This window comes from Pantherophis guttatus, chromosome 7, assembly GCF_059756535.1.
Source record: "Pantherophis guttatus breed Tessera chromosome 7, ASM5975653v1, whole genome shotgun sequence".
NCBI classification, from domain to species: domain Eukaryota; kingdom Metazoa; phylum Chordata; class Lepidosauria; order Squamata; family Colubridae; genus Pantherophis; species Pantherophis guttatus.
In genome coordinates this window covers 88568933-88595685 of record NC_142069.1, presented here as the reverse complement: position 1 = coordinate 88595685, position 26753 = coordinate 88568933, and the positions used below count along the sequence as shown (strand labels likewise).

At 41.0% G+C, this 26753-nt stretch overlaps 1 protein-coding gene across 18 annotated transcripts in view; it reads left to right on the top strand.

Annotated features, from left to right (window-relative positions):
* MAGI2 (membrane associated guanylate kinase, WW and PDZ domain containing 2) overlaps positions 1 to 26753 on the top strand; it is a 630648-nt gene that overhangs the window by 124871 nt on the left and 479024 nt on the right. For all 18 annotated transcript variants that reach the window (XM_087873383.1, XM_087873381.1, XM_087873380.1 and 15 more), the window contains one exon: positions 281 to 397. In XM_087873383.1, the coding sequence (XP_087729509.1) occupies positions 281 to 397 (117 nt within the window). The remainder of the gene's footprint in view (positions 1 to 280; positions 398 to 26753) is intronic.

Genomic DNA, 26753 nt, shown 5'->3' with positions numbered 1-26753 from the left:
GCCATAAGCGCCTTCTGGCTTTCTGTTGTACATTACTTTCTTTTGTTTTTATTTCCTGAATTGAAAACACATAATTTATAACCACTCAGAAACAAACAAATAATAATAATAATAAAAAAACCCAAGGAAAATGAAGCCACAAAGCTAGGAAGTGACTAATGGATGCAATTATAAGTGAACCAAAAACTTTTAACTTGCAAGGAAATAACTTTATTAGTCCAGCTTCCTGTTTTCCTATTAATCTGAGTGTGATTATTATGATTATTATTATTTTCCTCAGGAGGCGTTGTGGATAAGGATCTCCGTCACTACCTCAATCTGCGGTTCCAGAAGGGTTCGGTGGATCACGAGCTTCAGCAGATCATAAGAGACAACCTCTACCTCCGAACCGTGCCATGTGAGTTCAAAATAAGGTAGTGGCCAAAATTGTGGAAACCTTTTGGGAAAAGTGTATTTTTGAGGTTTGATGGCTAATAACACCACTTTTTTTTGAGTTCCAAGATAATCCTATTTCACTGCTGGAATGGCCTGGGAATAGCCCAGACCTTCACCCAATTGAAAAATCTATGGAGCCGACTAAAGTTAGTTGGAAGCGACCCAGCAATAAAACCCAGTTAATAGAAGCCATCATTCAATCTTGGTTTCACATGAGAACAGCTGCAGAACTCAAAGACTTGGTTCACTCCATGGGAAGATGTTGTAAGGCTGTAATTCATGCTAAAGGTCACCCAACGAAGCATTAACTGACATGGGGATCATTTTTGTATCTCTCATTTTTTCTACGGTGATCATTTTTGTATATTTCATTTTTTTCTATGTGCTTCACTTTTCTTCTTTATATCATAACTGCTATTCTAATAGCAAATCCTTCCTAAAAATTATTGCATTACATTTTTGATTAAATTATCTTTCCATTGATATTAGCTAGTTTTAGAAAATACACTTTCCCCAAAAGGTTTCCACAATTTTGGCCGCTACTGTATATATTTTGGGTTTTTGATAGTGTGTCAAGTCTATGGATTTTTACGCGTGTCCTGGTGAATAATAGGAGTTGTGTTTTCATTCTAGTACGCTTGTGTGGCCATCTTGATTTATTCTTACGGTTTGGGCTCAGCTGGTGTTGAAAGTTTCATGTCAGGCGTGATAAAATGTTTAATGAGTTGACTAATTCTGCTGAAAACAAAAATTATAGGGTGTAACAAGTGGCATCCTATAACAGGTGGAATAGCCATATATTGTACGCAGATTTTTTTCAGTGGTGACTGAGTGGATCTGTAAATTTTTACACATGTAAAGATTTTGGAAGATTAAAGAATTGAGGGAACACTGTCTTTTAGCAAAAGCATTATTTAAGATTATATACTTGTATACTTTTAACACTAAAAAAAATTAATGTTGCCTTTGATCTGTAAATGTTTGATATACATACATTATATCCCAATATCTGGTAAAGAGAATTGCCGTCAGTGAGTTGGACAGCCATATAAATTTATTTAATATATAAAGACATATAAAGGTACATGTGGAGATATAAAACATGGATTTAATAACAGCCAGAATGGAGGCAGCGTTTGTAGTTTTGTAAATCAGAAAATTGAAATGAGGATTTATTTTTCTTGATAAATGCTTTTAAACCAGCAGTGGAAATTAATTCTTGATTAGGATTGCTAAATTTACATTACAGGGTGATTAGTGGAAGATCCTTGTGGCTGTTATTTGTGTTGTATTGTATAAATATTTGGAAAGCTCGGAACTGAGTTTTTAAAATAATTGTGTAAAAAAAAGACTTAAACGTGTATATCTTTTGTTTAAAGTGGAAAGAGAGTTCGTCAGTAAACAAATGATCTGAAACACACCTCCTGAATGATAAAAGCACAATTGTTCCAAAGTTAAGAGGCTGACTAAAATTGAACGAAACGATCCTAGTAGTTCCTATCATTCTATTTTTATGTTATCTCAGATGTGAAACCAAGCGGAATATAAATAACAAGGAAGGTGTAAATATGTTGGATTCCCTGCTTTATCCGAATGCCTGCTGGATCACAGGGGAAATGAGACGGTCGCTAGACTGATTCTCAGGAACAATATTGTGCCACTCCAGGGTTTAGATTTTGCTAGTGGATTCTAGAGAGGTGTTGTGATTCGCCAGCAGCCTGTGGACCTGGCGGCGGAGTCTGACAGAGATGAGGCTGAGGAAGAACATGGGCCAGTCCTGGAGTCTGGGGAGGGCCCGGATGAGGGCTCTGCGTCAGAGGCAGAGATGGGGCCAGGGCCATCGGGGAGTGATGTGCGGACTCCGGAGCCTCCAGAGGCTGACAGTAGAGAGGCAGAGGAACAGGGGGAGCCTGTTCCTAGTGCACGTATGAGAAGAGCTGCCAGAAGGCAAGAGCAGCTACAGCAAAGAGGACGACTCGGGAGTAGGGCCAAGAGATGATTGGCCGCTCCTATAAGGCTTAAAAGACCAGCAACGGCTCTTGGGCTCTTTGTCGGAAAACAACGTTGATAGTCTTGCTGCACTTATCTCTTGTCAGCGTCTTCTGCTTTTGAACTTTTGCCAAGAGAAGCCTTTAGCAGTTTGCCTAATTATACCAAGGTTGGTGATTAGACTGAAGAATTTGTGTTATGAAGAGTTTGTTTTTATTTAGTTTGGACTACGTTGAGAATGAGTTAATTCTCAGCTGTTCTAATAAAGTCTGTTTGTTTTGGAACTGTTTGCGTTGATTACTACCTACTTGGACCTGGGTCACAACAAGAGGGTGGAATAAAACTTGACAAAGTGTTTCTTCCTTTTGGTCTTTATTGGGATGTATCTATGGTTTTGCCTACTCACTAACTTTTGTATGTTGATGAGCTCCATCACTCTGTCCGCACCTTGGAAAGAGTCTTTAGCCAAGTTCTCTGTTTTTTATTATTTTCCTTTGGTGTTTCCATACCAAGTCTTCTGCCTTTGATTTTCCTCTATTGATGGATGTCTAGAACCATGATTATAATCCTGGGGATGAGATCAGGGATTGGAATTCCAGCTGCCTTCCGGATGATGTATGAAGTAGGTGGCCTCCATATGCTGTTGACAGCTGTTGTACTCCCAAGTATTGTCCCCCTACACAGGGACTATAAAATTTGTCAGTGGGAGTTACACATTTCCTTTGGGTCTCTAAGCTAGGGTTTCTAAGCTGCTAACAATAAACTGTTTAATGAAGTCATGTTTTCATGCTTGTCTCAGCCACATTTGTTTTGGATTTTTTTTTTTTTTTTTGCATTTTTGTTGGCGTAGGAAACATGCTTTCTCTGTCGTGGCACTTGGGATAGTATCCCCCAAGAGATCTGTAGGACTTCCTCCTAATAGTCACCCAAAAGTCCTTCCAGGTCCTGGAACAAGATGGTTGTTGAACCCCTGTCAGTTGTTGTTTTTGTTGTTGTTATGCACAGGATTGTGTTTTTTTTTCCTTCTGGGAATCATGATCTATTTCTCTGTGGTTATGATTTCTTTCTTTTAAAGTAGAAGATGCAGAGTCTTTTGAAGTTGGGCAATCTCTAAATCTCTATACCTATATCTATATCTAATCTATATCTAATCTATATATCTATCTCTATCTCTATCTATCTATCCATCCATATCTATCCATCCATATCTATCTATCTATCTATCTATCTATCTATCTATCTATCTATCTATCTATCCATCCATCCATCCATCCATCCATCCATCCATCCATCCATCCATCCATTCTCCATCCATATCTATCTATCTATCTATCTATCTATCTATCTATCTATCTATCATCTATCTATCTATCTATCTATCTATCTATCTATCTATCTATCCATCCATCCATCCATCCATCCATCCATCCATCCATCCATCCATTCTCCATCCATATCTATCTATCTATCTATCTATCTATCTATCTATCTATCTATCTATCTATGCGAAATCCACTCACTCATCATGAAATCTCCAGAACAGTAAAGCCTACAAACTTGAAATTTGGCACGTATGTTCCTCTTGGCTTCTATGTGCTCAGTAAGAAAGGATTTTTTTTTAATGACCATCAGATCATTAGTATTTCATATACAGTATATTCGTATACAGTATATTAACATGCTGTGATGCTAAGGAGTTAGACGTTCTACTCCCCCTCCCCACCTGAAAAGAACTCTGTTCCAACTGCCACTTGCCTCACATTCCGTTACCTCAGTTCAAACTGGCAGACATTCCACTCCTTCTCTCAGGAGCGGCCTAGGGCTCCTTACAGTACTAAATGTTGGTACCTCACCAAAATGTCCCAAAAATACAGTACTTTGTTGGTGATGATGACAATGAGAGGGACAGCCATTGTGGAATCTACCCGGGCGTTACTCCAGAACTGGCTAGTTCAGTTTATCATGCCCAATCACATAGTTTCGTAGCGAAGCAGCCGTATATAACCAGCTAGTTATATATAAATATAATGCAACCAAAATGTCAATGATGCTAGAGATAAATTGCTTTTCAGGATCCGATCCGAATCGACCACTAAGACCAAAGTTTTATTCTTCCAAGCTTTCCAGTTCATGTTGGAACCCATCATAGGTGAACTCCTCTCTCTCCAAAATATATTCTATGTAGTTGTGTTTATATGGTTGTGTGTAGCTATTTAGTTCTTAGAGTTGTTGATGGCTGACTATTAAATTGTTGGTTGTTGTTTCCTTGTGCTGCCACTCCCTCGGCTCCTAAGTATCCGATAAGCTGGTGAAAAATCAACCTTCCTTTTCATGGACAAGCAATCTGTTTCCCAGGTGTCAATCATTTCTCTGCCTTTTTTTGTCCCTGCTCAGCCAACAATTGCTAGTAGCTGTGAAATTGAATGCATGTCCTTGTTCACTGCAATGAGTTTGGGTCTCGTTGCTTTGGGTCAAGGGTTTGCGGTGTAAGACCATGAAGTCCTAAAACAAAACTTGGTTGACCACTGGCACTGGTAGTTGACAGAAACCTGAGTTATTGTTGACAGCACAAGCAAGATTTTGGTATGTGACCTTCCATATATGCTGGTTGAACATTCTTCTCCAGATGAGTTGTTGTATGTACAAAGCTGCACCATTTAAAGCAGGGGTCCTCAAACTTTTTAAACAGGGGGCCAATTCACTGTCCCTCAGACTGTTGGGGGGGCTGGACCAGCTGGGTGGGCGTGGCTAGGTGGTCATGTGACTGGATGGATGTGGCTAGGTGGTCATGTGACTGGGTGGGCATGGCCAATTTAGCAGTCCATTAAACGATTCGTTTGTTATGCTCCTGGGGGTGGAAAGCAGATTAGTGAAGGGATGTGGCTGCCTTGGGGTGTGTATGAGGAACATGTGTGTGTGTGTGTGTGTGTGTGTGTGTCCGTCCCTTTCTCTCTCTCTGGAGGCTGGTGAGGCCAAAAATTGGCCCGTTTTTGGCCTCCCCGGCCTCCAGAAGGCGGATGGGAGCCGGCAGGTAGGCAGGGCAATGTGGGCGGGGCAGTCTTGTGGTCCCATGTGGGCTGGATTAATGGCTTCAGTGGGCCGTATCCGACCTGTGGGCCATAGTTTGAGGACCCCTGGTTTAAAGTCTTGTTCATACATTTATTGCTTGCAAGATGAAACTTGGAATTATAAGATTTTTTTCCCCTCAAAGTGGAAGTGGGGAGGGAAAGAGAGAGAGAGAGGAGAGAAAGAGAGAGGAGAGAGAGAGAGAGAGAGAGAGAGACAAAAAGAGAGAGGAGATAGAGAAAGGGAGAAAGAGAGAGAGAGAAAGAGAAAGAGAGAGAAAGAGAGAGAGAGAAAGAGAGAGAGGAGAGAGAGGAGAGAGAGGAAGAGAGAGAAAGAGAAAGAGAGAGAGAGAGAAAGAGAGAAAAAGAGAGAGAGAAAGAGAGAGAGGAGAGAGAGAGGAAGAGAGAGAGAGAGAAAGAGAGAGAGAGAAAGAGAAAGAGAAAGAGAGAAAGAGAGAGAGAGGTCACTTTACAAAATATATTTGAATTTAGCTTAACAAAGGGAACAAAAATTTAATTAAACAAGTGATCTGGTTATGGAATTGGTACTGGGAAATTAAAACAAAAAATTAATAACTGAAAGTAATTTGATAAAGCAGATAAGTCGCTAACCTTGGTAGAAAGCAAATATTTTTTTAAAAAAATTGGCCGCATGGTTGTAGTTTATTAATAATATTTGACAAAGTCTACAGATTAAGATAATGTGGGGTTTTGCCAAGTGTCTCATGCAATTAACATAAAATAACATGTATTTAGTTCTTTGCTTATTTCTACTTGTATTCTACTTATAGGCTGCCAAACCAATACCCATTTGCAACGATCCAAATAAACAATTATACAATTAAAATGTCCACGGTAAAATTGAGATGTCGGTCATTACAGAAAATATAAAAGTTGATAACAAATTACCCAACCAAGATACAGATCATAGAGATATATTAATATGAAAATAAAAATAGAATAAGATGGGCAGCAATCAATGGAACTGTATCGTTTGTGCCGAACAAGATAAAGACATGTTGCCAACTACAAATAATTGGCACGTTGACGGTACATCGATCAATGGCATATACTGAAGCACTGTTCCTGGCATTTCCAGTTAAAATTGGAAAAATTCCTCATGCTGGGAAAAAGATCAGCCCGTATTGCACTGGAAAGCAGCTGTCAGATGGAATAATACTACCAAGCAAAAGTCGTAAAATGGGGCGAAACTCACTTAACAAATGTTTCACTTAGCAACAGAAATTTTGGGCTCAATTGCAGTCGAAAGTTGAAAAGTAATTATATTCAGTGTATTTAGTACAATTTATTCAGACTTCAATATAGTCTGAACTTACTGTCTATTTATTAAGTGTCTATGTTACCCAGTGGTGGTATTTAGCTGGCTTTATCTGGTTTTTTTTACTACCTTTTTACTACCGGTTCTGTGGGTGTGGTTTGGTGGGCGTGGCATGGCATGGCTTGGTGGGCATAGCTTGGTGGGCGTGGCAGGGGAAGGATGCTGCAAAATCCCCATTTCCTCCCAATCAGCTGGGACTTGGGAGGCAGAGAATAGATGGGGGCGGGGTCAGTCAGAATTTTTACTACCGGTTCTCCGAACTACTCAAAATTTTTGCTACCGGTTCTCCAGAACTGGTCAGAACCTGCTGAAACCCACCTCCATCACATATGTATCTTTAGCAGATGAGAATGCAATGAAGGCTTACAAATATATATTTAAAAAATCCCAAGAAAGTATTTGAAATGATTGTTTATTTCTCCTCTGAAGTGTAAATTGCTATTGATTGAAGGTATCTTATTTAAATGACTGTGGCATTTCAAAACGCATGCACCTGCCAAGGTAAAAATCTTTTCCGAGCTCTATTAGATTCATGATGTCTTGGACATGTCTAAGCCCCTGAGGGCAGGACAAGAAGCAACGGGTGGAAACTAATCAAGGAGAGAAGCAACCTAGAACTAAGGAGAAACTTCCTAACAGTGAGGACAATTAATCAGTGGAACAACTTGCCTCCAGAAGTTGTGAATGCTCCAACAAAGGAAGTTTTTAAGAAGAGGTTGGATAACCATTTGTATGAAGTGGTGTAAGGTTTCCAGCCTAGGCAGGGGGTTGGACTAGAAGACCTCCAAGATCCCTTCCAACTCTGTTATTCTATTCTATTCTATTCTATTCTATTCTATTCTATTCTATTCTATTCTATTCTATTCTATTCTATTTTTTAAAATTAAATTTTATTTATTTAAAAATACAAACAAAACAAAACAAGTAACAACAAAACATACATGTAAACAAAAATTCAATATACATCTTATCAAAGTTGTCGCAACTGTAATCTATGTTCTTATTTGTGCTTTTGACTCCTCCTTGTTTTGGTATATTCTCTTATATCTATCTTTGTAGTTCACTGTTAACCTGCATTAGTGGTTTGTGTTCCTATCCCTATATTAGGTCATTCCAGTTACTTCCTAATCTTTTTTTCCTTTTCTATCTTCCAACCAAATGTACCACTTTTCCCATACTAAATAAAAGTCATGTTCCTCTTTTTCTTGTAATTCCTTTGTGAGTCTGTCCATTTCTGCACATTCCATGATTTTACAAATTACTCTATCTTCTGTTGATATATCATTACTCTTCCAATTTTGTGCAAAAATTATTTGTGCTGCTGTTATTATATGAATGATTAAATACTTTATTTCCTTTTCATATTGTCCATTTATTATACCTAATAGAAAGGTTTCTGGCCTCATTTCTATTCTTTGTTGTGCAATTTCTTCTATTTGTGTTCTAATCATTTGCCAGTATTGTTTTGCCTTTGGGCAGGTCCACCACATGTGATAGTAGGTTCCTTTATGGAGTCTGCATTTCCAGCATGTTGGGGAGGTGTTGGGGAACATTCTTGCCAGTCTGGCCGGTGGGAGATGCCACCTATAAAACATTTTGTGCAGATTTTCTTTATAAGGTACAGACATTGTTAATTTATAATTTATTGTCCATAATTTTTCCCATTTGTCCAATTCAATATTATAGCCAAAATTCTTTGCCCAAATTATCATGTTTTCTTTGACCACCTCTTCTTCTAATTTATATCCTCGTAAATAATTATAAACTTTTTTTATCAATTTGTCCTGTGATCCTTGTAAAATTTTATCTAATTCGTATTGGCCTTTTTGGAATCCAAATTGAGCCGAATCTTTCTTATACCTTGATTTTATTTGTAAGTATGGCCACCAGTCAATGTCTGTACCCATCTCCTTCAATTCTTCTCTTGTTCTTAGTTCCCCCTGGTTATTTAGCAATTCTTTATAGGTTCTCCAGAACTGGACAGAACCTGCTGAAACCCACCTCTGCGTCACATGATCCGCTTTTGCGACCTTCTGACAAGCAAAGTCAGTATGGAAGACGATTCACTTAACAACCATGATTTGTTTAACAACTTTGGCAAGAAAGGTCATAAAATGAGTCTCGCTTAACAAATGTTTCACTGATCAAAGGAAATTTTGGGTTCCATTAGTAAGTCGACAGTAAGTTGAGGACATTTTTCAGCGCACATTTGATCGTTACATCACTAGCAATTTAAGAAAACACTCTTTGAATTGAATGCCTGTGTGAATTCGTAATTAAAGGTTTTGTCAGCTTCTTGGCCAAGGATTTTGACATTTTGGAGAAGTGTAATATTTGGGCTCTGCAGTGGAGTCTTGGCTGTGTTACAAACCTCAGGAACAAATTGAATGTTGTGCGATATTCAATAATTTGGCTAGGAAAGCAGATTGTGGAGAGTTGAGTTGAGTTGGCTTTAATTCAGGGGTGAAACGCTCCTGTTTTAGACCAGATCACCCGATCTGGTAGCGATGGAGGCGGGTGGTTCGGAGAACCGGTAGCAAAAATCCCTGCCCCAACCTCCCATGCCTAGCTGAGCCACACAATTATCAGAGGCTTTTTATTTTATTTTTTCTACAACCTCTTCGGCCAAAAAAAAATGCTTTTAAAAGTAAAAATCTGCTAGGGATTGCACAAACTGTAATAATTTTAAATATGGTTTTTAAGGGGTTTTTAACTTATTTTGTTATTTTGTGATTTGTATTATTGATTGTTGTTGTAAGCCGCCCTGAGTCCTTCGGGAGAATGGCAGCATTTAAATTGCAAAAATAAATAAAAATAAATAAATAAATAAAAATAAAAAGCCTCTGATGATTGCACGGCTCAGCTGGGATCATCAAAGGCTTTTAAAAGAAAAAAAGCCTCTGCTGATCAGGCAACTCAGCTTGGATCGGCAGAGCATTTTGAAAGCATTTTTTTACAACCTCTTCGCCAAAGAGGTTGTAGAAAAAATGGTTTTAAAAGTAAAAAAAAAAAATTGGCCACGCTCACCCAGTCACATTACCCCCCCCCCACCAAGCCACACCCACAGAACCGGTAGTAACAAATTTTAGATTTCACCACTGCTTTAATTCCTCAGCGTGATGTAACTAGCAGATCCAGCTAGGATCCAGCTAGGATGATCCATCTTGAACCTCCTAGAAAAGGGATGGCTAACCTTTTCCGGACCGAGTGCCCAAAGTGCGCATGCATATGCCCGAACCCCCAAAATGCAATGCACATATGGTCCCTGCGCATGCACCCTGCCCCCGTGCATGCCTTGCACATGCAGCCCTGTGCATCCATTTGCAGCCCCCCCCACATGTGCCCCACCCTCTGCATGCATCCTACCCCCTGCGCATGCGTGGCAGAGACCCAAAGACCAGCTGGCCAGTGGGAGGCACACGTGGATGCGCAGCAGAGCTGAACTGGGGCATAGGCTCGCGTGCCCACAGGTTCGCCATCACGGTCCTAGAAGAATGGAATGAATGAGAATATCTATACACGCACATGTGAATAATATCTTTAAAAGAAAAAAAAATACACTTTAGCTTCTGCAATGCATGTAACACAGTTTAATTCTAAACAACCGAAGAACTTGGCTGCTTATTAAAATTGTGCAAAAATTGACCACAATTGTACAAAATTGTATGTTGCTAAGCGGGACAGTTGTTGAGGGAGTTTTGCTCCATTTAAGCCCTTTCTTGCCACAATTCTTAGTGAATCACCTCAGTTGTTAAGTTAGTAACCTAGTTGTTAAATGAATCTAGCTTCCCTATTGACTTTGCTTATCCGAAGGTCGCTAATCCCGGGACACTGCAACCGTCATAAATTTGAATCAGTTGCCAAGCATCTGAATTTTGATCACGCGACCATGGGGGATGCTGCAAGGGTCGTAAGTGTGAACAACGGTCCTAAGTCATGTTTTTCAATGCCATTGTAACTTCAAACAGTCGCTAAACAAAAGACTGTAAGACAAGGACTACCTATAATTTCTCCCCACCACCAGTGAAGTAGACCGGGGCTGAGGCAGTGGCCAAAAAACCAGTGGTGGGTTGCTACCGTTTCCCTCCCCCAATTAGGCGAACTGGAAGTGGCGGCAGTGGGAGGCTCCGCCCAACTGCCCGGATGCTTCTGCGCATGTGCAGAAGCATTGCGCATGTGTGCGCGCCCACAAGAAAACCAGTAGCGATGTTTTTTGAGACTCACCCCTGCAAATGACCCTTAGTGAATTTCAACAGCTGGAAGAGTTTTTGTTGTGTGTCCAACACTGAACCGCTATGTCACACTTTGACTGTGCCATCAGTTTGAGTTGCGATTTGTATTTGTGATCTGTGAAGGCCGCATCTCTTCCTAAAACTTTTCAAGAGCAACTTCCCTAAATTAGCCAATAGAGGGCGCTGTAACACAATGCATGAAAAATGTTGTCACTGTGGTTTGAAGATGGGTGTGCAGTGTAGCAGGGACAATATGCTAAAACAGCAAATATTTGCATAAATGCATAGATTAACATGCCAGGTGATATTTAAAGGATCAGATCAGCTCAGGGCTCACGTTTTTCATGGCTAATAACCAATGCTATTTTCCAGCGCTTCTATTTTCCGCGATAATGCAGTAATAATGTGCTCCAAGTAGGAGAAATGAGTTTTGAATAGTTCTGGTCAGTCCTTGCAAAGGGAACTGGTCTTTTGGGCCACAGCAACAAGACAAAAAAATAATTTATAGATTTTAGGTATCTATAGATATCTGTCTATAGATGTAGATATACAGTAGATACAGCTTTTTATATAGATATATGATAGTAGTATTCCAACATTTAAGGGGCTACCACAAAGATGAGGGGGACAGCCCATTTTCCAAAGCACCTGAGGGCAGGATGAAAAGCAATAGATGGAAACTAACCAAGGAGAGAAGCAACTTAGAAGTAAGGAGAAATTTCCTAATGGTGAGAACAGTTCAGCTGAACGTGTGCCTTCAGAGGTTATGGGTTCTCCATCACTAGAGGTTTTATATATATTTAGATAGATAGATAGATAGATAGATAGATAGATAGATAGATAGATAGATAGATATAGATACAGTATATAGATATATAGATATAGATACAATATATAGATATAGATAGATGTAGATATATAGATATAGATACAGTATATAGATATATAGATATAGATAGATGTAGATATATAGATATAGATACAGTATATAGATATATAGATATAGATAGATGTAGAAATATAGATATAGATACAGTATATAATATGGATATAGATATAGATACAGTATGGCTTAGGCCCAGGGTACTTGCAGGACCATCTCCTGCCGCTCTCCCATCATCCCGTGCGCTCTCACAGAGTGGGCCTCCTCAGGGTGCCATCGGCCAAACAATGTCGGCTGATGGCCCCCAGGAGGAGAGTGTTCTCTGTGGGAGCCCTCTGGAATGGATTGCCCACTGAGCTCAGGACAGCCCCCGACCTCCTTTCCTTCTGTCGCGAGCTGAAGACGTGGCTCTTCCGTCAACTCAACTGATCCGTTTGGGTGTACACTGTTATAATTTTAAACTGTTTTAATTGGGCTGTTGATTTTAATTTAATTTTATTGTGATTTGTATTGGAAATTGTCATTTTGTAAGCCGCCTTGAGTCCCTCGGGAGAAAGGCGGCATATAAATTGTAATAATAAATAAATAAATAAATAAGATATAGATACAGTATATAGAGATGTAGATATATATAGATGTAGATATATATAGATACAGTATATATAGATGTAGATAAATATAAATGTAGATATATATAGATACAGTATACAGATATATAGATATAGATACAGTATATATAGATGTAGATAAATATAGATGTAGATATATATAGATACAGTATATATAGATGTAGATAAATATAGATGTAGATATATATAGATACAGTATACAGATATATAGATATAGATACAGTATATATAGATGTAGATAAATATAGATGTAGATATATATAGATACAGTATATAGATATATAGATATAGATACAGTATATAGAGATATAGATAGATAGATAGATAGATAGATAGATAGATAGATATAGATATAGATACAGTATATAGAGATATAGATATAGATGTAGATGTAGATATAAGTATAGTTCTCTGTCCGGTTGCTGGGTAGGCGTGGCTATGGTGGGCATGGCCTATTCGGCTTCCTGAACCATGGTAGTGGTGGGGTGTTTTTGCCCTCCCTGGGCTCCGGAGGCTTTCCTCGAGCCTCCGAGAGGGCAAAAACAGCCCCTCCGGGCTCTGGAGGCCCTTTGGAGGCCAGAAACGGACCCGTTTCTGGCATTCCCAAACTTCTGGTAGGCCCGTTTTTCACCCTCCCCGAGCCTCCGCAAGTTCCCTGCACTTACCTGCATCCAAAACGGGCCGTGTGGGGACTCCTGGGAGGGGAGGGGAGGGGTGGGCGGGGCCAGCCAGGAGTGGGATTTGGGGGTTCTCTGAACTGCACAGAATCTTAGCCAGAGGTTCTCCCGAACCCCTGCGAACCCCCAGCAGCCCCACCCCTAGATAAAACATTTGAATTTACAGTGGGAAACAGAGTGCTGTGGGTTTTAGGAGCTGTTAATATAGAAGCCATCTAATACAAACTTGTAAAGGTGCTTGCTTGGTCATTTGTAATCACTAAAAATTGCCCCTAGGCAGATATTCATGAAGCTTTTATTTATTTATTTTTTTTAAATCCACTCTAAAATGTTGCTACGAATCTTTTTGTGCTGGCCTCATTGGTTCTAACTCAGTATATTTGCAATTGATTGGGAAGCGGGTTATTGCTAGATGCAAAGAACGGAGTGTGTAATAATTAACTTTTAGGGAAAAGTAAATGACGCAGCAGGCCATACAATATTAAAGGGACGGTAGTGTGCTGCCTTCACACAAAACATAAAACAGTAATTTGATATCGGTTAAATTATTCACAAGGCCTTTTTATTTTAAAACTTGAGTGAGTGATGAGTAGCCAGAATTAGAATAGATCTGTTTGATTAGTGGGTTGCTCACATCGCTGACGCTAGCCTTGCTTCAAAATTCAATAAAGTTGGATGCGTCTGCGCAGGTGTGAGGTTGTGTGTCAGCTCTTCAAAGGTAGTTCTGACAAGAAGCACCAAACATGAGAACTAATGCCACCTATATTTAAAAGTTACAAATAACAGAATCAAGTTTGAAAGTGTCTCATTCAGGGGTGAAATTCACTTATCTTTCCCTACCAGCTTGCAAATGTGAGGCCACATGCCTCCTCCACGCATGCACAGCAACTTCTGTGCATGCACAGAGCAGGGGTGGATTCTACTTACCTTTACTATCAGTTTGCAATGGGAGCGCGCATGTGCAGAAGCTTCTGCACATGCGCGGATCGTCAATGATAACATCCAGGCGGGTGGGCGGAGCCTCCTGCCACTTTTACTGTGTTTCCCCGAAAATAAGACCCTGTCTTATATTTTTTTGAACCACAAAATAAGTGCTTGACCTTATTTTCGGGGATGTCTTATTATTTTGGGGTACGTGGAGCAAGACGGGGCTCCTCTTGCCATCTTATCTGATTTCCAGCTCTGTCTCCCTAATCCTAACCAGAGGAAATGGCGGTAACCGGCTGCGCATTTATTTAAATATTTTCGGAGAGGGCTGATTTTCAGGAGGGGGGCTTATTTTAGCGCTCAAAAGCCCGATTGGTCTTATTATCAGGGAATGTCTTATTTTAGCGGGGAAAGGGTACTACCAGTTCTAAAGAACCAGACAGAACCGGGAGCAACCCACCACTGGCACAGAGGGTAGAAAAACAGGGCGTGATGACATCCAGGCAGGTGGGAGGAGTCTCCGGCTGCCGGCGCTACCAGATCACGTGATCCGGATAGATCCGGCTGAATTTCACCACTGGTCTCATCCCTGCCTTCCTTTTACTCTCCTAAAATCTAGGAAGGGTCCCTTCTGAGATGATTGCTCCATCCCTGCTAAAGCTTTTAGAATGTGTTCATAGCACTCTAAGCGCTTTTTCTACGTTTTCTCTGTTATTAGTGCAACATTCAATCAATCAATCAAAATAGAGCTGGAAGGGACCTTGGAGGTCTTCTAGTCCAACCTGCTGCTAAAGCAGAAGACCCTGTACCATTTCAGGCGGATGGTTGTCCAATCTTTTCTTAAAAATCTCCAATGATGGAACATCCACAACTTCTGAAGGCAAGCAGTCCCACCAATTGTCCTCACTGTTAGAAAGTTTCTCCTTAATTCCTGGTTGCTTCTTGCCTTAGTTACTTTCCACCCATTATTTCTTGCCTTGCCTTCTGGTGATTTTGGAGAATAGGTTGTCCCAGCTCCTCTTTGTGGCAGCCTCTCAAATACGAGAATACTGCTTTCATAGAATACATAGAATAACAGAATTGGAAGGGATCTTGGAGGTCTTCTAGTCCAACCCCCTGCTTAGGCAGGAAACACTACACCACTTCAGACAAATGGCTATCCAATCTCTTCTTAAAACCTTCCAATGTTGGAGCATTCTCAACTTCTGGTGGCAAGTTGTTCCACTGATTAATTGTTCTCACTGTCAGGAAATTTCTCCTTAGTTCTAGGTTGCTTCTCTCCTTGATTAGTTTCCACCCATTGCTTCTTGTCCTGCCCTCGGGTGCTTTGGAGAATAGCTTGACCCCCTCTTCTTTGTGGCAGCCCCTGAGATATTGTAACATTGCTATCATGTCATCCCTGGACCTTATTTTCTCTAGAGTAGCCAAATCCAAATGCTACAACTGTTCTTCATATGTTTTAGTCTCCAGGCCTTTAATCATCTTAGTTTCTCTTCTTTGCACCTTTTCCAAAGTCTCAACAGCTTTTTTTGTAATGTGTTGAGTGTCAGCGTTCCAGAAAACCCCTCAACTCCAAGTAAAAACTCTGAAACAAGCATTTTTCAAAGTTCTATTTACTAGAATAGGTAAACTGGCACATCTGGGAAAACCCAAATCTGAGAGGTTCGGGTTTTCCCTCAGTAAATCAAAACCCCCCAAACCATCCTCTCATTCCTTAGTTGATCACATGCTCCAATCACCATCTGTTCCATCTCGAGACAACAGCACTCTGACTACTCCTTCTCCAGATGCAGGATTGGCCTGACCTTGACTGACATGAAGTATGCTCTACAGACATCCCCTCTACTAAATTCCCCCCTTCTACTTTCCCACACATGAGAAGGTGGCAATATGGAAGCTTCCGGAAGCCTAATATGGCTTCCAAAGCTGACATTGAGCAAAACTGGATGCAATATTCCAGGTGTAGTCTTACTAAGGCAGGGGTCTGCAACCTTAAACACTCAAAGAGCCATTTGGACCCGTTTCCCGCAGAAAAGAAAACACCGGGAGCCACAAAACTCTTCCCGTGCCTGACTATTTCTTGAGCGGCCACAAAACTAGCATATGTAGTTCTGTTTTCTTCTGAAACTTTTCTTTTCTTGGATTTATCCATGGTTGGCTTACCGGGGGTTGAAAAGCTCAATAAATCGCCTGCCGGCAGGTGTCACACATTGGCAGTTGTGACGTATATTTTGAGTAACAGGGAGCCACAGCAGAGAGGTGAAAGAGCCACATGTGGCTCCAGAGCCACAGGTTGCCGACCCCTGAACTAAGGCTTTATAAAAAGGTACTAATACTTCATGTGATTTTGATACGTGGGCCTGAGGAGTTGGGGAGCCCTGATTTAGGCCCATTTTATGAGTAGCTCGGTCACATCATGGCCACGTAGCACATACTGTATCATCCAACGTGGAACATGGTTGTTGCATAAATTCGAAAAAACTGAGGACAAGTTAAGTGCGACCGAAATAATTAATTTAGCCACATGTATTCTGTACTGCAAAGATGCTCCGAATCCAAATAATAATTTTTGTCCTTTGATGATTCATTGCTAGAGATCCTACAGTGGACCACAAGGCGAGTCTACGTTCTGTTTGCTCTGTTAGGCTATTACAATCATGAAGCGCAGCAAATACCCTGTTGCTATACAAATTGAATAAATGACACGACAAACACCATCCTGCAAGGAGCAAATGAACAGCAGAAAAAAGAGAAGAAAAAAAAACCATCAAGCTCAGATAAGCGGAAAAAAAAACCTTTCGCTAAAAGAGCCGATCTAAAAAAAATTTCTGCTTAAATGGAAATGAGAAAGAAAACGTAAAAGGATACGTTGGAAATACCACACGAGAAGCTCTTTTGGAAGCTCCAGCGTTCTGTTAGTCAAACCTGAAATATTTGATCGTCGTGCATAACATCATATGAAGAATTTGACTAAATGTGATGAAAATAACAATCTAACTGCCAATCTGTTTCCAACTATGTAAATCTACAGTTGCCATCACTAGATTGGAGGTGATTTGATTTTACTTTGAGAGTTTTTTTGTCCAGACGTGTTTTTTGATCATCATCTTCTTCTTTTAAAGATCCCATAATCCCTGGAGTCCTGGCAACTGAATGGAGCTGAGGGTTTACTGGCCGGGTGCCCTTCCTGTTGCCAATGTGGAGTTTTCTTCAGCAGAAATATTTATTTATTTTATTTATTTATTTGATTTGATTTCTATACCGCCCTACTCCCGAAGGACTCAGGGCAGTGCACAGCCAAACAATAAAACGCATACATACAAAATTTAAAAGAAGAATAAAATCAAATTAAATAATTTTGGCTCCGACAAATTTAAAACCCCGAACTATTTAAAACCAATTTTAAAATTGAATGTATAAAATACTAAAAGATATTTAAAAATTAAAAATCTTTTATGAAAGAGGGAGAAAATTAGGCCAGGCCCGCCTGGTGAAATAATAAGGTCTTTAAAGCGCGGCGGAAGGTGTGCAGATCCGGGATCCTCCGTATCTCTGGGGGGAGCTCGTTCCAGATAGTAGGTGCCCCCACAGAGAAGGCTCTTCCCCTGGGGGCCACCAGTCGACACTGCTTGGCTGACGGCACCCAGAGGAGCCCCTCTCTATGAGAGCGTACCGGCCGGTGGGAGGCTATTGGTGGTAGTAGGCGGTCCCTCAAGTACCCAGGTCCTAAGCCATGGAGTGCTTTAAAGGTGGTAACCAAAACCTTGAAGCACACCCGGAAGACCACCGGGAGCCAGCGCAGCTCGCGCAGGAGAGGTGTTACATGGGAACGCCCTCTCGCTCCCATTACCACCCACGCGGCCGCACTCATTATGCCCAGAGAGAGAGAAATATCTGCCTCTAGCTAGGATCGAACTCACAGCCTCCTGATTGTGAGGCAAGATACTATTTGATACTATTGCTAATTTAGGAACTGCTTATGGATGACCTAGGTAGGGTGGAGATGAGATGAAGTTATAGGAGGTGATAGTTGCCTCTCTTAATTTCCCAGCTGTCTTCAGTGCCATCAGTCATGGTTTACATCTTGGCCTGCTTCTTCTGGACCTTCTATGGAGAAGGCAAGTGGTAGACATGGTGTTATGGTGGTTCTCCATAAGTAACTGTGAGAAGGATCTTGGAATCTTAGCGGACAATCAATTAAATATGAGCTAGCAGTGTGCGGTGGCAGCCAAAAAAGCCAATGCAATCCTAAATTGCATTAACAGAGGAATTCAACCAAGATCACATGAGGTACTAATACATTCTATAAAGCCTTAGTAAGACCACACCTAGAGTACTGTATCCAGTTTTGGTCACCACAGTATAAAAAAGATGTTGAGACTCTAGAAAGAGTGCAGAGAAGAGCAACCAGGATGATGAGGGGACTGGAGGCTAAAACATACGATGAAATGTTGCAGGAACTGGGCATGGCTAGTCTAGTGAAGAGAAGGACCAGGGGAGACATGATAGCAGTCTTCCAATATTTCAGGGGCTGCCATAAAGAAGAGGGAGTCAACCTATTCTCCAAAAGTACCTGAAAGCCAGGAATAAACTGGATGGAAACTGATCAAGGAGAGATTCAACCTAGAAATAAGGAGAAATTTTCTGACAGTGAGAACAACCAACCAATGGAACAGAAGTTGCCTTCAGAAGTTGTGGGAGCTTCATCACTGGAGGCTTTCAAGACAACCATCTGTCAGAAATGGTACAGAGTCTCCTGCTTGAACAAGGGATTCAAGGTCCCTTCCAACTCTGTTATTCTATTCTATTCCTTTCCCTGGTTGAAGATGGTATTGAGTTTAGGAAACATCCAACCTGAAGCCCTTGATTTGTGGGATGTCTCCAGACTTCACAGTCTGCTGTGGTTTTAGTACTAGTTTTAACCGTACAGTCATGTCTGACTCTTGGGGACTTTATAGGCAAGTGCTCTCCATGCTTCCCGGTCAAGCACGGCTTCTTTCAATTGTGGGATGTTCAACTTTATATCAGAGTTGATGTTATCAAGCCAGCGGGTCCTTTCCTTGCCCCTTCTTCTTGTTCCACTAACCACGCCTAGCATCATTGACTTTGCACGCGTGACAGGGCCAAAGTAAATCAGGCGGAGTCTTGCGTGTGCTGTGGTTTTTACACAGATGGAAACCCTGATGGGCGGTTACCGTATTTTTCGGACTATAGGATGTACCAGGCTATTAGACGCACCTAAATTTACAGGAGGAAAACAAGAAAAAAAAAAAGGTTTTGGCCTCTGTGCATCATGTTTTCGCCTTCCCAGGCTCCCAGAAGCACTGCAGGGCTCCACACAGCCCGTTTTTGCCAAAAGCGGGCCTGTTTTTGACAAAAATGGGCTCATTTTTGGTCTGCAGAGTGCTTCTGGGGGCCAGGGAGGGCGAAAACGTGATGCGCGGAGGCCAAAACCTTTTTTTTTTCTTGTTTTCCTCCTGTAAATTTAGGTGCGTCTAATAGCCTGATGCTATTCGATCCTAAATGAGGAATTGTTATAACAGGGAATACAGTTGCTCAGGTCGTTTCAATGACATGATATATTCAAATATTATATACTCGGCAAACAACAAGGAGAGAGCTGGGATTAGCTAGACTTGAGCAACGCAAGAGAGGAAGCAACTGCCTTAAGCAACGTTCTGCATTTCTTCAAAGTCCACGTTTATTTGAATGTTGGCATTTCTCTGGAGTTTTTACTCCGTTTTCAATGTTTACCCTTTTCTGTCAAGCCTCCTGCTTTTTGAGTAGGTCCCAAGGCATTTGGGGGTGGGGGGGGAGGGAATAGGATAGATTCTGGCTTTTTTTTTTGCCCTGCTTTGACTAATTGTCAAACACTAGGATATTGTTAACAACAAGAATAACTTTTATAATTGAATTTGAAATGAACAGCTTCCCTAGGCTGTATTTTAACACTAAAAAAGAAAACGTGAGAAGTGTGGAATTGGCTTGGTCTATTTTGGGGTGATGGGGTTGGGTGGGGGAGCGATAGGAAGAGAAGATCAGTCCTGTGCTAGTAGCTTTGGTTTTCTCCCCCCTATTTTTATTTCCACCCTATTAGTAAAAAGAAAAACAAAAGTTAAGGAGGCCCTGTGGATTTTACTCTACTAAGGGGTCGATGCTCATCTCCATTTCAAGGCTATTGAGCCAGCCCTGTCCGAAGACATTTCTGCGGTCATGTGACCAGCATGACATCACAGCACCAGTGGTGGGTTGCCCCCGGTTCGGACCAGTTCGCAAGAACCGGTCGTAAAACCGGCGGGAGGCTCTGCCTACAGCCCCAGATTACATCATAGGTGATCTGCACATGCGCAGAAGCTCAGCGCACATGCGATCCTGTTGCGAACTGGTAGTAATGGTAAGTAGGACCCACCCGTACAGAGCGCTGTTACTCTGCCACTGAAGTGGTACCTATTTATCTACTCACATTTGCATGCTCTCGAACAGGAGCTTATCCTGTCTTGTGGCGCTTGGGTCTCGAACTACCAACCTTCCAGTCGACAAGCCCAGTGTCTTAATAGCTGAACCATGTGCCACCCCACCACCCTATGAGAGGAAAGCAAAATTTCTTATTTGACAGATGGTCTGAACAAGACATAATAGCCATCATTCAGTCACATTTACTACAAAACGTCTAATATTTCATTTATTTTTCCATACATACCTTCAGTTTAATATTTGCACCATAATCTGTTTTATGTGTCATGCAAGGATATTGTCATTACCCAACAAATATGCTTGTTTTTATTTATTTATTATTAGATGTTTGTTCTGCCTTTATTATTTTTATAAATAACACAAGGCAGCGAACACACACCATATTCACACACAGAGAAGGAGAGCCTTCTCTGTGGGGGCACCTACTATCTGGAACGAGCTCCCCCCGGAGATACGGAGGATCCCGGATCTGCGTACCTTCCGTCGCGCGCACAAGACTTTCTTATTTCATCAAACTGGCCTGACCTAAGTCTTTCCCCTTTTTAAATGGAAATTTTAAATTTGGTTTTAAATTATTGGGGTTTTAAATTTGTTCAGCCAAATTATTTAATTCGTTTTAGTTTATTTTAAATTTTGTATCTATATGTTTTATTCTATGGCTGTTCACCGCCCTGAGTCCTTCGGGAGTAGGGCGGTATACAAATTCAATAAAATAAAATAAAATAAATAAATAAAATATTCCTTCCTCCTCCTATTTTCCCCACAACAACAACTCTGTGAGTAGGGTTGGCCTGAGAGAGTGTGAGGAGACCCAGCCAGCTTGCATGCCTAAAGAGGAACTGCAACTCACACTCTCCTGGTTTTAGGGCAGCACCTTAAGCACCAAACTGAAGGTAACACCATAATGTTTCATTTGGAATAGATGAAGACTTCATGGAATTTTCATCCTTAAACGTGGTTTACGTATATGAAACAGAGACTAAAACGGAGATTTAAATAGTAACAATGGAAGGCTGAATTTGCAAGTGATATGACCGTCTTTAGGTGTACATTTTAAGGATGTATAATAACATCCGTGTCTTTGCTACTCCTGTTTAATATGAACAATCAAGGTGAATCAGAATTTTGCTTCAGTTATGTTTGTGTATATATCCCTCTATATATAAACTTAACCACAAATATCTTTATAACCAAAATTAGAAGAACTTTATATGAAAAAAAAAACCCTGAGAAATTTGTCCTTCTCTCTGATTTTAAGCACACCTTCCTTCCTTCCACTTCTTCCTCTCCTTCCTTCCTTCCTTCCTTCCTTCCTTCCTTCCTTCCTCTCTCTCTCTCTCTCTCTCTCTCTCTCTTTCTTTCTTTCTTTCTTTCTTTCTTTCTTTCTTTCTTTCTTTCTTTCTTTTTCTTTCCGTCTTCTCAGGTGTCATGTACTAGGCAAACATCCAGACCGATATTCCCCCAGTAATGTCATCTGAACAGATTGATTGGGGACAATTAACCTTTAGAAAACCCACCGAGCTCAAGAAAAAAAAAACATTTTATGTAATATTATAGAGCATTGAAGACGATGCCTTCATCCTTCATCTAAATTGCCTACATTTATTTTCAAGATGTCAGTCGGATGATGTGGTACAGACCCTGGATTGTTTTTAGAGAAGAATGCATTTCCATGCATGCAAAATGATCTTCCTTGCATCGCTTTAATGACTTCGGCTTTTTCTAAAGCTCTCTTTACTTTAGCATTAGCTCTTTTAGATCCAGCACAAGGGAGCTGTTGTCTAAAACGTTTCTGCAGTGAGGTGGGACAAAGGAAGAAGGGCATTTGCATACCTCTTACATTTCCAGCGATACGTTTCCTATTTAGGAGCTCTGGCAGTTGTCTATTCATTAAGGAGGCATCGCAATTACGTAACTAGCATGTGTGAGTGTGTGAAAGGGAGTGTGTGAAGGTGCTTATTTATGGCAAGAAATAACTTCCCACTTTGCTCATCTGAACCAAAATTGAAAGGAAGCATTGTCCCTTGATAAATTGGTTCCATAATTCCTCTTGATGGACACAATTAAAGGAGTCTGCCAGTGGTGCAATCCTAAACTCGTTGTAAACCAATCTGCTTGCAGGATGATGTTGTTGAGATCAAGAATCCAAGAGGCTCCCTCAAGCATAAAGTCCAGAAGTGGTTTCCAAGTGGAAACAAATGGAACTTTTTGCTTGATTTTGCCGATTAGATAGATTTGTTGCTCTAGAAATTGCTAGTGGTGCAATCCTAAACTTATTGTAAACCAATCTGCTTGCAGGATGATGCTGTTGAGATCAAGAATCCAAGACGCTCCCTCAAGCATGAAGTCCAGAAGTGGTTTCCAAGTAGAAACAAAGGAAACTTTGATTTTGGATTCTACCGATTAAATAGATTTGTTGCTCTCGAAATAGCTAGTATTTATTATTATATCAAAGTAGAAAAGTTGTGGTTGTATGTTGTGCCGAAAAGAATCGGAAGTCAATGCTTTTCTTGTTCTTTTCTCTTTTACCCTACACTTTTTCCTCTTCCCTTCTTTCTTCCTGTTCTCCTATTATTCTCACTTTCCTTTGTATTTTATATATAAGCTAAATTCGTGACGTTAAAAATTCAGGATGCCGATAACTAACTGATCAGTTTCTCTGCTTGAAGGATTCAACATGGAATTCACAGTGAAGCAATAAAAAGGAACCAGGATTCAAACAAACTGGGATGGATTCAGAGAAGCAAGCATAATCGGGGGATTGAAAACTAAACACTAGAGAGAGAACAGGAAGAAAAAAGGGGCATGCTTAACCTTCAGGAGAGAAAAGCAGGAAGATTTAATATCACTTAGCTAAAACCTGAAACACCCAACATACAGAATTTGATTAAGGCTTATTACTTAGAACCTTAGACATTTAATGAATGACCTTAAAGTACAGGAAGCAAATACCAGTTGACTCTTAAAGAAAAACTCATTCCAAACTATAATTCTTAATTGTGTCCTTCAAGAAAATTAATAAAATTAATAAAATTAATAAAATTAATAAAATTAATAAAATTAATAAAATTATTATTATTATTATTATTATTATTATTATTATTATTATTTTAAAAAAGAGCAACACAACTAAGTACAAGTTCATCTACAGGGCAGTGATTTGATAGGCTTTGAAAGAATAATAGCTCTGCATTGGGCAAGATTTAGAATGGATCATTTTAGGTAGTAATTATAGAGTGGTGCGGTGGCCTAGAGGGGGAGCTCTCGCCTCACAATCAGGAGGCTGTGAGTTCTGTCCTAGGTAGAGGCAGATATTTCTCTCTCTGGGCACAGTGAGAATATATCTGCCGAACAAAACTCCGCATTGGCAACAGGAAGGGCATCTGGCCAGTAAACGCTCTGCTAGCTCCATTAAGTTGCCCAGACTCCACCCTGCAGGGGTCTATAAATGACGATGATGATTTTAGATAGTATTTATAATTATCCACATTTCAGACTGACCCCCATTAAATTACAATGCTGTGGGATTGTAAGGTTCGTGTTAGATGCGACACCGGTTATTTCGTGCACAGCAGTTGTTAAGATGCTGGATTTGACCTGTGCAAGACAGAGCATTTGTTGGTTGAGATTCCAGATTGTTCAGCTCAAGGAGTGAGCTGAAGCTGGAATGCACCAATGTGAAATATTTGGCACCACCTAAACGTAAATGACCCATTCCCCAGGAAGACCTAACGATGGCTTCCATTGCATCCTGCTAATTCTCAGAAACTCACTTAGTTAATTTTAGACTCCCCTATTTCCAGTACAAAGTGCCTCGAATGTAAATGCAAAGTGTTCTGTCCCTGTCTCACACACGGACACAAACAGATAGCCAGGGGTTAAATAAAACTGGCAGACAACAAATTCTTTTTATAAGAGGATTGGCAGCAACCCAGTAGCTGCTTGCCAAGAACTTTACTCATAGAGGGAGGGGTTGTTCCTTCGACAGATAAAGCCAAACAAGATACACACAGTTCAAGAATTGTCAAGTCCAGTCCGTATTAAATCCAAGGCAGATAACGTTGTTTCAAAGATACAATGTGACTTGCTAGTAGTTAGTTTTGTCCGTCACAGAGTCTGAATGGCCACCTCACCCCCTTTTATCCCCTGTGGGGTGTGGTCCAATGACTCAGCTTAATCTCTGCCACGCCTCCTTTTCTGCTGCGTGCGCTTGTCTCTCCGACGCTGGTGTGGATCCAACCAAGACTTATCTCCGTCACTGTCCGACTGCGAGGAGATACCTGGCTCCTGGCCAATCTCTTCTCCCTCGGGAGACACCTGAGGCATTGCCAGAGAGGAGGGTCCTGGAGAGGGAGGCCTGGCCAACTCCTCTCCTTCATGTTCGGAGCCTTCTCCCTCCGATAAGTTGGCCTCGGGGGTCGGAGTCACAACACAAAGCCCTTATTCTGACACAGCCTAGAGCACAGTTTAATAGATTATGATAACCAATCAGAGCAGAGCTGGCGGTGACCAGTCATGCGCTAAAAGTGTTGTTTTTGTGTACTTGTCTTCAGTTACCCAAGGAGAGCATATTCTGAAAATACTAGAAAGGGAATGAATCTGGCTTCCTAAATTGAAAAGAAAATTAGAAAAGGAAACTGCCTTATTTGCTCCTCAACCGCAACTTACATGGGGCAGAACACAATTCTCAATGAGTCTGTCAGCCCCGACTCGGTAATACTCGGGGCTGTCATTCAGGTGGGGCCAATGCCGATTGTGGATTCAGCCACGCCGTCACTGGGGCTGCTGATGCCATATCAGACACGGTATGAAGCTCTCACCATGGCTGCACCTGCAGCCATGTTCCCGGAAGCCGAAGCTGTTGTCCTCGCAGCCCAACTAGGAGGAGAGGCCAATAAACAGCCGACGGAGCCAAACCATGGAGTCTCAGCTTGTCTAAGGAACTAGCCAGCCAGCCTGGATTAGGGGTGGCGTATTGGCTGTGTGATAGGCTGAAGTTGGGTTGGGGGCATGGCTAGGGGGTGGAGTCATGGATGGAGTACGTGAGACATTAAAAGCTGAAGGGGAGCACTGCGCGATAGCGCTGACTATATCTTCTTCACTGTGGTTGATTCTTGGAACGTGCCGAAGCGCTGGATAAGGATTGCTATACCCAGAAACCTTGTTTATCTTCTTTCTAAGCACCTGTTCGGAACCTGACAAGAGTCCTTTTGTCTGTGGAGAGAAACCAACTTTAATAGTTATTTGGCATGATAGCTAATAAGAACAATTAATGCTGAAATTAGGGAAGTTGCCTCAGAGGAATTGTTATTATTATTATTATTGCTACTACTAATAGTTTAATGCCACGGTGGTTAATCTTTATTTTTCGCCTTCAAGCTATTCTTGGCGAGCCCACCTGAGCAGCCTTCCATGTCTCCTCGATGGGTGAGAACATTTGACTGGAATAGGTAGTTGCTTCATCGTGTTTTCACACTTCCTGACTCATATTTCACAATTTCAATTCGTGCCAAGACATTAATGTCATAAGACGTTTGCAAATTTGCAGGTCTGTTTATAGAGCAGCCTTTTGCTATTTTAGTCCTCCTTGGCATAGAAAAATGTTGAGTTCCTTCTGAAAGGCCCATTCCCCATTGTCAGGCTCACCTCCACGCAGGTGCTGTGATCACTTTTTAAGAATGTTCTCCTTCTCTCCCTATGTTTCTTTTGACATCACAAGGCTTACGAAAATTCATTTTCAGTTCGGGTCCTGTTTCAGAGGCAAGTTTTGAAAAGACCACGGTCCAAGATTTTCTCTGGATTTACAGCCCATTGGAAGGACCTCTTGTCTTGTCAAGCTAGGAGAAATTTCCTGACAGTTAGAACTGAGAAATTCAAAGCACCTCATCCATTTTGAAAACCTGACTTTTTCCCCTCTTTTAACATTCAGAGTCAAGGAAAAATTATCTGAATTTCTTTCCTCACATTAGAGGAAATGAGTAGAGTAGAATGCGAAGTTCCAAAGCCCCGATAGAGAACGTTACATGCATTTCTAAAAGCATAATGATCCATTTCAGAAATGTCTAATGTTGAATTTAATTGAGGAAACATAATTCTTAATAAT